We start from the raw sequence: 15,043 nt of genomic DNA, 5'->3' as shown, positions 1-15,043 counted from the left end.
ATACTCATGTGTGAACTTTCACATTTCACATGACTATCCTGGTGGGCTCTAAATAATGTATTTGAGGAAGGAAGCCATGGGTCATATAAAGTCTGCCCTTGTGACACTATTGGCCCCTAGCTGGGCCGGGCAGCCGGGCTGGACTTTGGACATGTCTATAATTGGATAGGATAGGGGTTAGGCTGGTCACAAAACAAATTCATTAAATATATTTGCCACTAGATGGCGACTTTGTCATAAGTGTCTGATCGACTTACTGTTACCAAGATAAAAGTTGCATACACAGCCTAACCAAACTAGACTAATAAATGCTTGTGATAGCATTAGGCTACTTTGTGATGACTAAACATAGCAGCATGCAGTGATGTAAGTAGTTATTAAATGTGGGCCATGATGACCTGTCACTGTTAATCAGCAATCATTCTCAGATTGCTCTGAAATGATCAGAATGGGGTTTTATTTTTGGTCCATATACCCTTGCTATTCTACTAAGGCCCCTTAAGGCCCCATTTACACTGGCAGCCAAATGTAGCCTGAATCATATCCGTGCCACATCCAGATTGGAATCCGATTAGTTTAAATAAGTCTAAATGCAGACAGACTTGAGCCACATTCAGAGGTGCAGGGTTCAAATCTGATTTGAAATCTGATCTGATCTCAATCTGAATGCAGTGACCTGATCTAAATCGGATTCCATGTGACTTGTATGTGACTTGTTTGTGTTTAGACTTATTTAAACAAATCAGATTCCAATCTGGATGTGGCACGGATCTATTTGATCCTGGATTTGGCTGCCAGTCGGAACACACAGATCTGTGACAGATCCGATCTGGTCACTTGCAAATGCAGTGTGAATGGTCGGGCCACAAGATCAGATTTGGGAAATAAATCAGATTTGAATCAGATTTGACTGGATGTGAGTAGTCTAAGGCCCCATTTACACTGGCAGCCAAATCCAGCCTGAATCAGATCTGAGCCACATCCAGATTGGAATCTGATTTGTCCAAATGAGTCATGTGACCATTTAAACCAATCGGATTTCAATCTTGATGTGGCACAGATCTGATTCAGGCTAGATTTGTCTGCCAGTGTAAATGGGGCTTAACTGTACTCCATGTTTTCACCTCCTTAAGTTCTGCCTTGGGTTTAAGTGTAACTCCAGGGGAAAGTTGTGCTACAGAGGATCGTTTATGAAACATTCACCAGACATAGCCTAATTAGCCCTAATATGTTGACTAAGAATAGGGTTCGCGTAGACGTTGGCGTGGCCTTGTTTTCAATGCCCTTTGGTTACTTTAATCACAACACTTCTGACCTACACTTGTGTAAAACCCCTTGAATTACTGTACATCCACATTATATATTTGTATAGTAAGATATTTGACCTACTGTCGGATAAGCTAAGCTTTGATTGTGTAAAACCCCTTGAATTACATCCACATTATATATTTGTATAGTAAGATATTTGACCTATACTGTTGGATAAGCTAAGCTTTGATTGATTGGAACAGAACTTTATATGACAAACACCAGTCCATAACACACACCTTTATGGAAATGCTTTATTTATCTACTTTACTATAAATATAACAATGCTGAAGCTTTTTTTTTTATTTTATTTTTTACAAACCTGATAGAAAACAGTCTGCATAGGCCTACAAAACTACATCAAAGGGCACAACTTGGCAATAAGGCACAAACTAGAACATTTTACACTTTAACGCCGATGTTCAGCTAGACACACTGGTAGCAGGAGGAGCTCATACTACAGATGTAGTATGAGTGAAATGCAGGCATTAGAAAGTAAGCAGGTGTTTTGAGTGAGAGACCAAGAATGAATGGAGGTGTTTCTGATAACCGTGTGTTACTGTGCTGTGCAGATGTCAAGACTGCAGTTCAGATTGCCATCACATTTAGTTAACTGTCACGGCAAACAGAGGCTACAGTGAAGTACAGAACATCCAGCCAAATAACCAGTGAGATGACCCGTATGAGCCATCTTCTAGCTGTCTCATAAATTAGTACCAATCAGTGGAATTTAATGGGTATCAGCTACCATGCCTTTGTGCTCCCACTCAGAACACTAAACCCAGTTCAAAAGTTACTTCAACTACAAAAACATTGAATGGTCAAAAGCTATTGAACACTTTGGCAAAAAGAAAAACTTTTTTTTTTTGCTTTTTTGTTATCCCTAATTAATGTGTATATATTGAAAAGGGAAAAAATGTTTAAACTTAGAATATATTATACCTTTTCTTTCTCACTTCATACACAATACATGTAAAGCATATATTAAATATATCCTGACTTTTCGTCATCGTAAAGGAAAACAAAATACAGGCAAGTTTTTCAAAAAAGAGTTAAAATCCAGTTTAGGAGGCTGGCACTATTTTGCATCTCTTAAGTACCAGGCCTTATAACCTAAGAACTGGAGGCATGGCCAATGCTGTTTGGCTATTTTGAGTGGTCAAAATTAAGTCATAAGACCTGGTACTTAAGACATGAGGGGGTGGGGAAAGAATCTAAACATATTTTGGGACAGAAAGAGAAGAGTTACTTCAACAAAGTATGCCTCATTTGCTGTGGTAATATTTGATGAGTTAAGAACATCAGCCTCTTCTTCAGTCAGACCAATCCTCTCAGCGCCATCCTCACTTTACAAATTAAAAAAGAAAAGAAAAGTCCATAACATTATTTTGAATGAGAAACATAATATAAAATCAAATAAGAGATATAAATAAAATAAAAACGTTTCGTTGTACAATTCACTCAAAATTTTGATGTTTCTTTCTTTCTTTAACTCAAAGTAGCTTTTCACACTTTTGGATAAAAAAAATGGTGTGACTTCATGATCAGCAGCTGTGTGTGTATGGGTGTGTGTTGTGTTGTGTGTCATGTTGTAGTACAGTACATGCATAGATAGACTACAAGCATATTTCATTGTGAGGTATTGCTCCAGTTAATCCCAGATAGTCACATATAGTACACTTGTTTTCAACACACAGCAGAGTTTTAAAAGTGCCTACAACACATTCATAGGGGTCATTTTATGTTTGCTCCATCTGTGAGGAAAAACTCTGTCTGACACACACAGGCATCGAAAAACACTATCCAAACCAAACCCCTTCATACATGAAATAATGCTCAGTATATTAAATATCTCAACCTTCATCTGATAGTGGCAATCTCTTGCCTTTTATAAATATGGTTAAGTGCACCTTGGTCAAGCTGTTTTGGAGGACGAGGAAGAGATAACACAGAATGCTACTACTGTATGTGGAGTGTTACAGCAAGAATGTTCAGAGAAGAGAGAGCAGGAAAGAGGTCGTCTTGACATTTCTAACCACAGAAATTGACACCAAGTTTCCGTACATACAGAAGTTTCACCATACTAGCATCATAAAATAAAAAATAACGCAATGGCAATATGGATAATAAAGAACACGGAGTTGTATGGACAAAAGTATCTCCTTTTTATATGAAACATTTAGGCCTAGCTTTGTGAAAAGACCCGTGGAATGCATGAAAATTATTGAGCACAGAGTAGCTCATGCACTGTAGATACTACTGTAAGGCACTAGTCTGGCACAGGTCATCCTTATAATATAAATCCGACTGGAGTGTAACCTTAAATTCTCTTAGTTGCTAGTTTGGCAAACTGTGAGTGATGGAATGGTCTATATAGCCATGTACATCTCTCTTTTCTGTCCACATTTGTTCACCTTCAAGAGTCAGACAATGCAAAAATGATAACATGGGCATACATAAAGTAAATGAGAAAAACCAAGCAATATCACTTCAGTCTTAGTTTTCTGGCAAAGATCAAGTTACTTCAATATCTAAGAATGTTAAAATATATAATATTCTTACCCATGATGATTTGATAATATACTCATACTGCATGTGAAAACACCTTTGACACCCACCATTAAGGAAGCGTTGCAGTTGACTTGACTTTTTCTCCATTATGTATTCCTAAAGGAATTTTCCACAAAAGTTAGCTGGGAATATTACTTCAAATATATCAAGTTATATGTTTGAAAAGTATAACACATATGCTAAGTAGTTAATACGCAAATAAACACATCACTTATAACCTTCATTAAAGATAACCAAAAACACAAACAAAACTATATTAACCAAAAAATACCCAAAAGGCATCTATGAACTATGCTCTTTCAAACAGCATGGACGGACAACATTACCTACAGTATGAACAGTTCTCTGGAATATTCTATGTTAATGAAAAAATAACAACAAAAAAGAAAGAAGAAAAAAAAACATTATATCCAAAAACCTTTGTCTTTAGTGGTATTTTCTCTGGTCAGTAGTTCCTGCTTTTTAGATTTTTTTCTTCTTTTTTTCTTTCTTTTTAAATATCTAGTTCTTAGCACATTAAAACACAATGTAATTACACCTCATTTCTACTTCAGAGAAGAACATGACCACAAATAAAAATGAGTGGTCTACAAAGAGAATAAACCTTAAATATGTATCATCTCTTTATAAATACTTTCATGTACCTTCAATGTTCTTGTTTGCCACACCAGTATAGTTGTAGAGAAAGTTAAGGGTGTGTGACGATGTTAGTACTGGTATTGGTTGTTGGTTGTGCTTTTGTTGGAACAGGGTTGTTGGCATATAAAAGGCATATTTTCCTGACAACATTATAATTACTCAGTGGTTTTCAGTGGCAACCTGTCGATACTGTATGATTAAGGCTATGCTCTGGTACGCTTGGGTCCAGTGTATGTTTTGGTCAGTATACTGTATATCAGTCTGTGTTATGAATATTGTATTCACATCAAACAAATGTTCCTTAGATACCTTGGAGGCTCACAACTTCTTAAGAAACAAGGGATGTTTAGTTATAATAGGACAAACTGTATATTGTTCAGATGTGTGGAGTTTATTGGTGGTTGCTCAGTCCAGACAACATTGCGGTCTGTGCTCCAGAATCAGTATGTCTGGTAGACATCATGGATGGGAACCTGGAAGGCTGCGGCAGGGAAGGCCTGAGGCATGGCGTAGCCTGCATAACCTCCATATGCTGCAGCCGCAACAGCTGCATTCTTCTGCAGAGCTGCCAGAGCAGCCGAGTTAGCAGCGTAGTTGGCGATGGGAATTCCATAGCCTCCATACAGGCCAGCGGCGGTAGGGATACGTTGCATATGTTGGGCCATGGCATACACTGGAGTGATGGGACGACCCTGGGGGTTGGAATTGGAAGAGAGAGTCAACTATAGTACCAGGGGTTCTCAACCCGTGGGTCGCGACCCCTCAGGGGGTCGCCAAATTAGTTTGGGGGGTCCCCAAATTATTTATTTTTAAAAAAGTTTTTTTTTCTTTTTTTTCACGATTTTTAAAAAATAGCAGACCTACAAGCTCGTAGCGCGCCACTCGGTGGCGCGCTATGAGCTTGTAGATCTGCTATTTTTCAATAGCTAAATTATAACATAATGCTTAAAACACCAAAAGGGGTTCCCGCCCAAAATGGGTTAAGGTTATTGTAGCAGTCAATTTATATTGGGGGTCGGGAGGGGGCGGGGCGGGGGTCCCGAGACGTTGCCAAAGCATTTCCGGGGGTCCCCGGCCAAAAACGTTGAGAACCCCTGCATACGAAGGAACAATAACAGAATGTTCAACTTTAGTTTTTTACAACCAAGGTTCATGTTTTAGGATGTTATTAGAGAAAGTAAAAGATGAGTGTACTTTTTTTTTTCATTTGCTGCTTTCTTTTGTTTTAGCGATTTTAGCTATTTTTGACAGGGGGGCGGGGCATTCTAACTATGTATTTCTTTACCAAATGTTATAGCGATTTATGTTTGTATTATTTACTATGGTCCTACTAGACCCCAGAAAATTACATCTGGCCACAAAAGATGACAGGATCTACTGAATGTGAAGGGGGTGACAAACTGACATGTTAAGCCATACAACACAGTATGGCAGCCCCCTATAGTACCCCCTTCACAATCAGTAGATCCTGTGATTTGTTGTGGCCAGATGTAATTTTCTGGGGTCTAGTAGGACTATAGTAAATAATAAAAACATAAATCGCTATAAGATGTTGTAAGCCCCTTGTCAAAAATAGCTAAAATCGTTAAAATGAAAGAAAGCAGCAAATGAAAAAAAAAACACTCATCTTTTACTTTCTCTAATAACAACCTAAAACATGAACCCTGGCTGTAAAAAACTAAAGTGACTGTGTGTGAGAGAAGAGAGAGACGGCAGTCCGTAGGTAGGCCTGTCACAAACAATCGTCATAAAAATCGTCTAATTGTAATTATTTTAAATAATCAAATTATTTTGTCGTAATCGTTTTCATGTTTAAAACATTTTATTCATACATTTAAAAAAATCACATCCGTGTGAAGTGAGGGGCGCTCTTATCATCGTACATCATCATAACATGTCGATTTGCTCAGACACATTATGACGTAAATTCTCCATTCATTGTCAATGGGAATTTAATGTTTGTGTTAAGACAAAATAGCCAATTTGCTCATCTATGACGTAAATTCTCCATTCTCCACCAAAAGCTGGACATAGGAGGGGCTATCGCCCCTCAAAAAGTAACGAATAGGTCGGTCATTTCTTTTGTATATTTCAGTTATTTGTCATATCTGCCCTGCAGTGCATTTTTGGATTTTGTAATCGTGACAGCTCTGTCCGTAGTAGTAGGTCTGTGTGTAATGTTCACCTGAAAGGGTGGAGGCGTAGAGACCGAAGGCAGGACGGCGCCGGCCGTCTGGGCGCTGTGTTCAGCGTGCTGCATGGACAGAGGGTTCATGAGGTGCTCCACCGCATGCATCTTCCCCTCTTCCATCAGCTTGGCCGAAGGAGCTGTGGAGAAAACGGGGTACTGGCCGCTCAGTGCCTGCAAGCCCACTGCACAGAAGAACAATGAAGAGAATGAGTTCAAAATAAGCAAAAAGAAAATAATAAGAGAATGGATACATACACGCACGCACGCACGCACGCACGCACGCACGCACGCACGCACGCACGCACGCACGCACGCACACAAACAGTATGCTCAGAAACAGGCATTCCCCCCAAAAAGATCAAAATGTATAAAAAGCAGGACACACCAAAGTGAAAAATTAGGATAAAATTTAGACAAGGGAGAAAAAAAGTAAGCGCTTACACAAGTTGGCTTTTGATTGTGATTTGGATTACACTAACCCTCCCACTCACACACACACACACACACACACACACACACACACACACACACACACATGCACGCCACCGGCAACTAACCCGCCATTAGCTGCTTGTCAGTGGCCTTTGTGTGGCTAACAGGAGGTTTAAGACTCTAATCTAGTATGCATGCATGTTTTATATCCACTATTCGTTTACACACATCCACAAGACAGTCCCTCCTCCAATAGAAAATAAACCATATACTGAGAAAAGCTAAAGTTAACACCACATATTTTGCATGTTTTAATGTGAAACACATGAATACAATTCTGTGGAAACCAGTAACAGTTTTTGTGGTTACTGTACATGGTGCTGATGGCTGTGTTTAGAGACTGTAGTTTTGCCTGCATGCTTCAGTATCACAGCAGATTACAAATACTAAAGTATGTCTGGGCCCGGATAGGATACCCACACCCAGATATGGTGGATGTTGGATCCTAGATCTTGTGGATGGATGGATTTGAGATGTTTCAAGTCCCCTTTGTTACCTGTATTGCATGTCTTTCTCTATCTAATTAAAACACAAATGACCTAGACTGCAATCTTTTGTCAAGCAGGGGGTTAAAATGAGCTAGAAGCCTAAGGTGTGAGCAGTGTGAAGAATACACATAAACATCCCCAGTGTTAATTTAACTCAGAGTGTACAAATGTTACCAATTGAAGGCTCCGCACAGTTTCAGGGTTAAATGAACACAGCGGATTTGACAGTGTAAATCTCACTGAGGACTGGGTGTGCGCGTGGACGACCGATAAGCGCCGGCTCGCCTCATTACTCCTGCTCTGAGAGTGGCCGTCGACAAGCAGCTATTGTTTCTGACGGACAAAAGTCCTTTCAGACCGGTCTTGATCCTGTGATCCCACAGAGACTTGGATTGAGGAACAAGGTCCAGTTTGGGGTCATTCCAGAAGCAAGAAATTCCACCTTTGCATCAACAAATAAGTTACATCAACACAAAAAGGCGAGACACAGTTCAATAGACAGATAATGTTGCAAAACGAGTCGGTAATCTGGCGGATTTAGGATCAATTGTATGTAATTACCGTTAAGTGATGATTCAGTGATCAGATTAGAATGGCTAGGGGTAAAAATAGAATTAGAAGGGAAAGGCAACCTTAATTTAATGTAGAATGTCTGCAGTGCAGTACAAGTCCGGTCTAGAGCCAAAAAGTGGTGGATGTAAGACTAAAGCCTGGTTTATAATTCATTGTATGACATGTTTTTTGTTGAACATGTATTATTTATTATTTAAGTTATTTTAGGCAAGTGATGCAGTCATACAACACAGTCTGGCTTAACAGAGCAGTGGGACGTAACTAAAAACTGCCTTTGTTATGCAGTAACTTTGTAATTTGGCATACCCTTTAAGTATAAACAGGAGCCATATACCATCTACGTACTTGCGGATATTCTTCCGAAATTCCACATTTAGCGCTAGCTCAAAAATAAGTAACCAACCACTTTTCAGCCAGACCCTGGAATTGATTGCATGTGGGCGAGACTTGAATCTCTCTCAAAAGGATATGAAAGAAAGACGAAATATCGGGGAGAAGAGGATGATTACTACGGTATCTGGACGTGCTAGAAAGGACAGAGGATTGGAGCCATTTATCTGTAGCTGCAAGTCAAAATATCTAAATGTAGTCCTTTTGCCCATGACCAGTCAGTAGTAACCATACCCTTGATACAAAAAAGGTTCCTCAAACAGCGTGTAACGGTGAGGACAAAGGGTAGAAGGTTTAGTACGGGTTTTAGATAAGGGGAGTATATACGGATATTTCTATCTCACTGACTTTGGCCAGGTTTGATGCCAACGGCGTTGACCGAGGCTGCCAATTCCAGACCGGGCATCAGCTCATAGGGCTTTTCCTGCTTGCCCTTGCCCTCATGGTAACGGCTGTAGATGCCGCGACCGGCAGAGTAACCCCCCAGGTAGGACCCCCGTGGTCCAGGGGTACGGTTACCTGCAGTTGCACCTCGACCTCGACCTCGCACAGTACCTGCTTGAAATACAACATGACAGGGGGGAGTGGGATCCGGTTTAGAACTGGGGGGCAGTTGCAAGCCAAGAACTTTCCATTGGCATGTAATTGTCTGGGGCAACGTTGGAAATATCATGTATGGCGATAGGAAATGGTAGAAAACCCTAAAGAAATCTGGCGCTTCTTTTTTTATATATATAACAATTTCCCTCTCAATTTAGTCATTATCCTAATTCCCTGCTTTCCCCACACCCTTGTGTAATGTTGTCGCTAATGAGCCCTACTGGTTGGTCTTGGGACTGGTCGTTATGGGCAGAGCCATATAGCGGAGAGAGTTGCGCCATTGAGGGGTCAGAAAACAGCACTCGAGCACTGTTCATGCAGCCCTGAAGTGACATTGTTTTCAACAAGAGCGATGCAAATATCAGCAATTTTAGGCATGTGACAACTGTTTTATAGTATTGCACAGTGACTAAAGTCTCTGTAATGTTTATGTTGTACTATTACAAAAAAACAATCTAAAATAAAGGAATTTAAGATCATTAAAGCGGGGCTGTTGTCTGAGTCCAGTGCATTCTGCCAACTTCCGGTCCAGTACTTTGGCCATTGGATTGGCCCCATGAAGTGAATGGAGTTGTCACAACTCATATATTCCAATGGCTCTGGGTATGGTATGGTAGACCACATGCCTCCTCCAATACGACACTGGGAGGAACCACTTGCCAGTGAGGAGCTTCACCAGGAGGACGTAGCGCGTGCGGAGGAACACCCTACTCCTCATAGTTCAACAACCTTGCTGACAGGAGCCCCTCGACCAACCTGTAGAAAAGCTCCCTCCCCGTTCCGGATTCCCTCTCTCAAACACGGCCTACTGTAACACCTGCCAAACCCCTAGTCTTCGCGGTGGTGGGCAGGAACTTTACCCATACGTCCGAGAGTGCCCCGGACGCAACTCCTTTTAACTTTTCTCCAACGATATTCTGAAAAGGCAGGCTTTCCTTCTAAACTGAAAGATTGCTCCATAGATCCTGAAGCCCATACAAAGGGATTTCGCTCGCAGTGTTTTTTATTATATTTAGTGTAGAAAATGTTGACTGCAGATTGGCCTCTTGATCTGAGCATTGATTGCTCTGGTCCATGACATTTTTGTTTCATTCCAATTTTGAAAGCGTATTAAAAAACATTTTAAAATGGCATGCTTGAAAGTTTCTGGCTATTTAGTGTGATAATAACCTGGTAGTTTAACAGGAGAAATGACAGCATAGTAGTAGAGGAAGGTGTTAGAGAAACCAAAGAGCTGGTCACATGGCAAAGGAAGCTCATTATTCAGTGGAGGAATAAGTAGAAATAAGGATGTGAGAGATTACCATTGTTCTGTATCATTGGGGCTCCTTTGGAGAGAAAACCAAAACACAATGATTGTTGAAAGTCAGATAGATTTTCCTGCTACCACCCAAAGACCATACATAATCAGTCATCAAAGCTAATGGGATTTGCAATGCACAACAGTCCAGCACCTGGTTAACTCAGCTTTTTCATAATGATAAAATATGTGATTTTTATGCCATAAATACCTCATCAAGTTAGATTTTTAAAAGCTTTCATCAAATGAAACTCCTCAGGGATGAAATCATGATTATCTTATTCATCAAACCCATTTCTAAATCAAATTGGTCTTTATTAATGGGGTGTATTCTTCATTGCCCATCCAAAATGTAATAATTCCATAATGAGAGTTACATCATTATCGCCGAGTCTGTTTCGAGCGTTAGCCACATTTACAAAAGTAAATGCTTGGCTTGAATAGAAACATGTTGGCTGTCTACGATACACTACTTGTACATAAATAGAAGAAAACAATCCCAACCTTTGACGAAGTATTCTCTATTAGGTCCGATGAGGGTGCTGTATGGGTAGCCGTAGTAGGTCAGCGTGTAGGGATCACACTGGTAAACGTAGTTCTGCTGAGGGGCCTCTGGAGGAGTGGCTGCAGCGGCAGCGCCCCCCTTAGACGCCTTTTGGTAGCGCGTGTACTGCTCCTTATCAACTGGCTTTGCCAGAGTCACCTCGATGCAAGAGCCCTCCACCTCCGTGCCATTGAGGTGGTCCATGGCCTGGACTGCGTCGTCCCGGGAGATGAAGTGAACAAAGGCGTAGTCGCGGATCTTCTTCACGCGCTCCACACATCCAGGATTCCACTGACTGAACACCTGTTGCACACAGAAGAAAACATTTGACTGACCTTTTTATTCTTCTCTTTAAAAAAACCCAACTAAAACCCATGTTGTTGCCTGCCACAGAAAGGTAAAACTTAATATCATGCACACCAACCCCCCTATTGCAAACCAGTCAAATAAAGAGCCAACCAGTCTCACCTGTCTCAGCACCTCCTCGCTGGTCTCCATCATGAGATTCCTGACGTAGAGAATCTTAACCGTCTCCATCACGTCCTCGTCCACATCGATCTCCGGCTCGGCCCAGTCCACGGCGATCTGGTGGCCCCACAGCTGGATGCGGCCCGGCATCAGCTTCCTGCGAGCCATGGCGGCCGCGCGGTGGGACTCGTACTCCACGAAGGCGAAGCCGCGGTTCTTCATCTTGTCCGCGGCGCTGGCGTACACGATCACGTCCAGCACGCCTTCCGTCACCTTGGAGACCTCCTCCAGGATCTCCTCGCGCTTCTTGGTCTTGGGAATTCCCCCAATGAAAAGGCGGCAGTTGTCCACGGAGCAGCAAACCCCGAGCAGCCGCCCGGGCCGCACCTCGTAGTTGTTGAGCTCCCGGACGGCCCGCTTGGCCTCGTGTTTCTGGGTGTACATAACAAACGCATAGCCGCGGTTCTTCCCGTCAAAGTCCATCATCAGGCGCATCTCGTAGATCCGCCCGACGGACTCGAACACTGGGACCAGCTCGTCCTCGTAAACATCCCGGGGGATCTTACCGACAAAGATTTCACACCCCCGCGGTGGAGACTGACTGTCCCAGCCGGGCGGGGGGCCGTATTTCCGCTGGCCATTCTCCTGGACCATGCCGTATCCGGTGCGCTCCATTAAGGTCACCAGCGCAGCCTCGTTTGGGGCGCCGGCCACGCCCTCGGGGATCTGTCCATGGAGAGACTGCTGGCCGGAGCCAGAGGGGTTGGAACTGGAGGGGGCGGAGTTGTTGCTCATGGCTGAGGAGGAGGCGGGGTCTTCGGCTGTCATTCTGACAAAACCATCCAATCAGATCTGAGGCCTGAAGAACGGAAAAAAGGGAGAGAACCTTTTAAAACTCGGCACTTTCGGCGGTTAAACAGAGCACTGTCAAAAACGGGAAGGGAACATATGATGCGAAATGTATCTTAATAAAAAGCATCACAGTATTAACATAAAATGTTGAAACCGCTGTACAGTATCTGTCCTTCTGACTAAATAATTACCTAGCTAAATGTGGCGAAAGACAAAGATTATAAAAAGTCAAAGTTACACAGCACAATAAACAACATGTCACCTGGGCAAGGCATGCCCAATGAGAATATACAACATGTCACCTGGGCAAGGCATGCCCAATGAGAATATACAACATGTCACCTGGGCAAGGCATACCCAATGAGAATATACAACATGTCACCTGGGCAAGGCATGCCCAATGAGAATATACAACATGTCACCTGGACAAGGCATGCCCAATGCAAGGGGCCAGTGAGGCACTCCAACGTTGAAGCACTGGGCCCTAGTGGTAAGAGGAGGGACTACAGGCGGACCCGTGGATTCATGACCGGGAAACCCCATGCAGCTGGGCTTTAACATTGAACGCTCGGTTGCACTTCCGCATTTGACCACCAAAATTTGGTGGTCAAATGCGGAAGTAGACGTTTTCAGACGGTCCTTCCGAGTGCTTCAAAACGCCACTGAGCAACTTCCACTGACATGAATAGCGGAGGGGTCTCTATCCTTTTTATACTCTATGGCCCAATGAGAATAATATTCTCATGTTGTATATTATACAACATGTCACCTGGGCAAGGCATGCCCAATGAGAATATACTACATCTATAAATCCTCTATCAGCGCTTTTACTGCCTTGTTTTTTTTTAAGTCTCAGCTCTCATCTGACCTACGACCCCTATCAAGGAGAATGAGGGGCTGTAAACCATGGAAATCACTGCTCAAGGTTCACAGAGTACAACTGGGTCACATGCTAAGGACAAGTGTGTGTGTGTGTGTGTGTGTGTGTGTGTGTGTGTGTGTGTGTGTGTGTGTGTGTGTGTGTGTGTGTGTGTGTGCGTCTGTCACTTCATTAAGGGTCACAGTCCTATAGGAGCAACCGAGAACAATCAAAAATGGGATTTCAGAGCATAAACCTCTTACCCTCTAACCCATTTTCCAACACTAGCTTTCAGAACGGAAAATTCCCCAGCGATTTAAATCCCCAGATCACCATGCTTTATACAACATTGGGGCAATCAAATCAATCCATCACACTAAAGCTGACCAAATAAACAGTTCAGATAGCCAGCAAACAACTCCTTGAGGAACGTGAACCGGTGTTAATTCTGCTACCATGTTTTAGTTTCAGTTCTCCTCATTTCCTGTGATCAATTATTGTATTATTATTATGAAATATAACACGTAGTCCACGCTGATGAGTTTCACTGCTTTGTTATACAGCCGATTGGGAACGACGATACTTAAACCAATCAGGACAATCTGAATGGGTCATGTTAATGTCTTCCCAATGAAACCAGAGGTTTCACTCTGTGTGTGTGTGTGTGTGTGTGTGTGTGTGTGTGTGTGTGTGTGTGTGTGTGTGTGTGTGTGTGTGTGTCACATTTCCCACACAGGCTGGGATAGGTAAGGCTTGATTGCACGCCACCAAAAACAGGAGAACTTACAAACACAACGCAGAGTAACTGTGTAACACAGTGTGAACGTGTACTGTAGATCTGCCATTTCCGATGCGCTCTGCCGCCGACACCGGCACACATGTAAGTATAACTCGGGCTTACGGCCGTTTACAGAGGTAAAAGACTATAAAACTGAGCAGCCATGGTAACCTGTACACTCACTTGACCTGACCCAATATCCCACCCTCCCACACCTGAAACACTCACACACAAACACACTGTGTACGGCATTACACGCATGTATGCAGCAGGCGCACGCACACACACACACACGCACGCACGCACGCACGCACGCACGCACGCACGCACGCACGCACGCACGCACGCACGCACGCACGCACGCACGCACGCACGCACGCACGCACACACACACACACACACACACACACACACACACACACACACACACACACACACACACACACACACACACACACACACACACACACACACACGCACACCTGTTCACTTGTTAGTTCACCCAAGGCTATAGAGGGCTTAGAGTTACACACAAACCCACTCATAGTGTACCTCAACCTCAGCTAGAATTCACTGGCTAATCAACAACACCTGAAGGCGTTCACTTTAAAACAAATAACTCCGTTCACAACACAGTGCAATTGTCTAGATATGGTCAAAGAGATGTGATAAAAAGTTAGTTAATCAAGAGAAAACTTTAATTTCCTCATTGTATCTTTAGATGAGTTGCTACTGTTTGACCTGGGGCAAGATGACTTCCAATCCCAACAGGTGCACGTGGGTGGCAGCAATTCATCTCCAAGCAGGTTTACGCAACGTCATATTCATTTCCGTGAATACATGTTCAGATTGTACATGACGATAGAGATACATCATGATGATTCCAGTTCACATGTATCTACAATCTATGCAGAGACACGGAAAATAACGATTCAGTAGAACGCATTGTCTTTTCCTCCCCCTCGTGTGTTCCCTCCCTGCTTCCCTCTA

The 15,043-nt window shown here is 42.7% G+C and overlaps 1 protein-coding gene across 11 annotated transcripts in view; it reads right to left on the bottom strand.

The window, feature by feature from the left end:
* Window positions 1-1,585: 1,585 nt before the first annotated feature.
* The window catches only part of rbm47 (RNA binding motif protein 47), a 46,673-nt gene continuing 33,215 nt past the window's right edge, over window positions 1,586-15,043 (bottom strand). For 6 of the 11 annotated variants that reach the window (XM_079500398.1, XM_079500400.1, XM_079500394.1 and 3 more), the window contains 6 exons: window positions 11,565-12,423; window positions 11,057-11,399; window positions 10,557-10,580; window positions 9,001-9,210; window positions 6,704-6,891; window positions 1,586-5,210 (listed from right to left, as the gene is read on the bottom strand). In XM_079500398.1, coding sequence (XP_079356524.1) covers window positions 4,959-5,210; window positions 6,704-6,891; window positions 9,001-9,210; window positions 10,557-10,580; window positions 11,057-11,399; window positions 11,565-12,392 — 1,845 coding nt within the window. In that variant the 5' untranslated portion in view covers window positions 12,393-12,423 and the 3' untranslated portion in view covers window positions 1,586-4,958. The remainder of the gene's footprint in view (window positions 5,211-6,703; window positions 6,892-9,000; window positions 9,211-10,556; window positions 10,581-11,056; window positions 11,400-11,564; window positions 12,424-15,043) is intronic. The other 5 variants (XM_079500402.1, XM_079500395.1, XM_079500403.1 and 2 more) reach the window with 5 other exon arrangements.

The sequence above is a fragment of the Electrona antarctica genome (assembly GCF_951216825.1).
Source record: "Electrona antarctica genome assembly, chromosome: 4".
Classification (NCBI taxonomy): Eukaryota; Metazoa; Chordata; class Actinopteri; order Myctophiformes; family Myctophidae; genus Electrona; species Electrona antarctica.
Note: the sequence above shows the minus strand (reverse complement) of the source record. Positions and strands in the feature narration are given on the sequence as shown.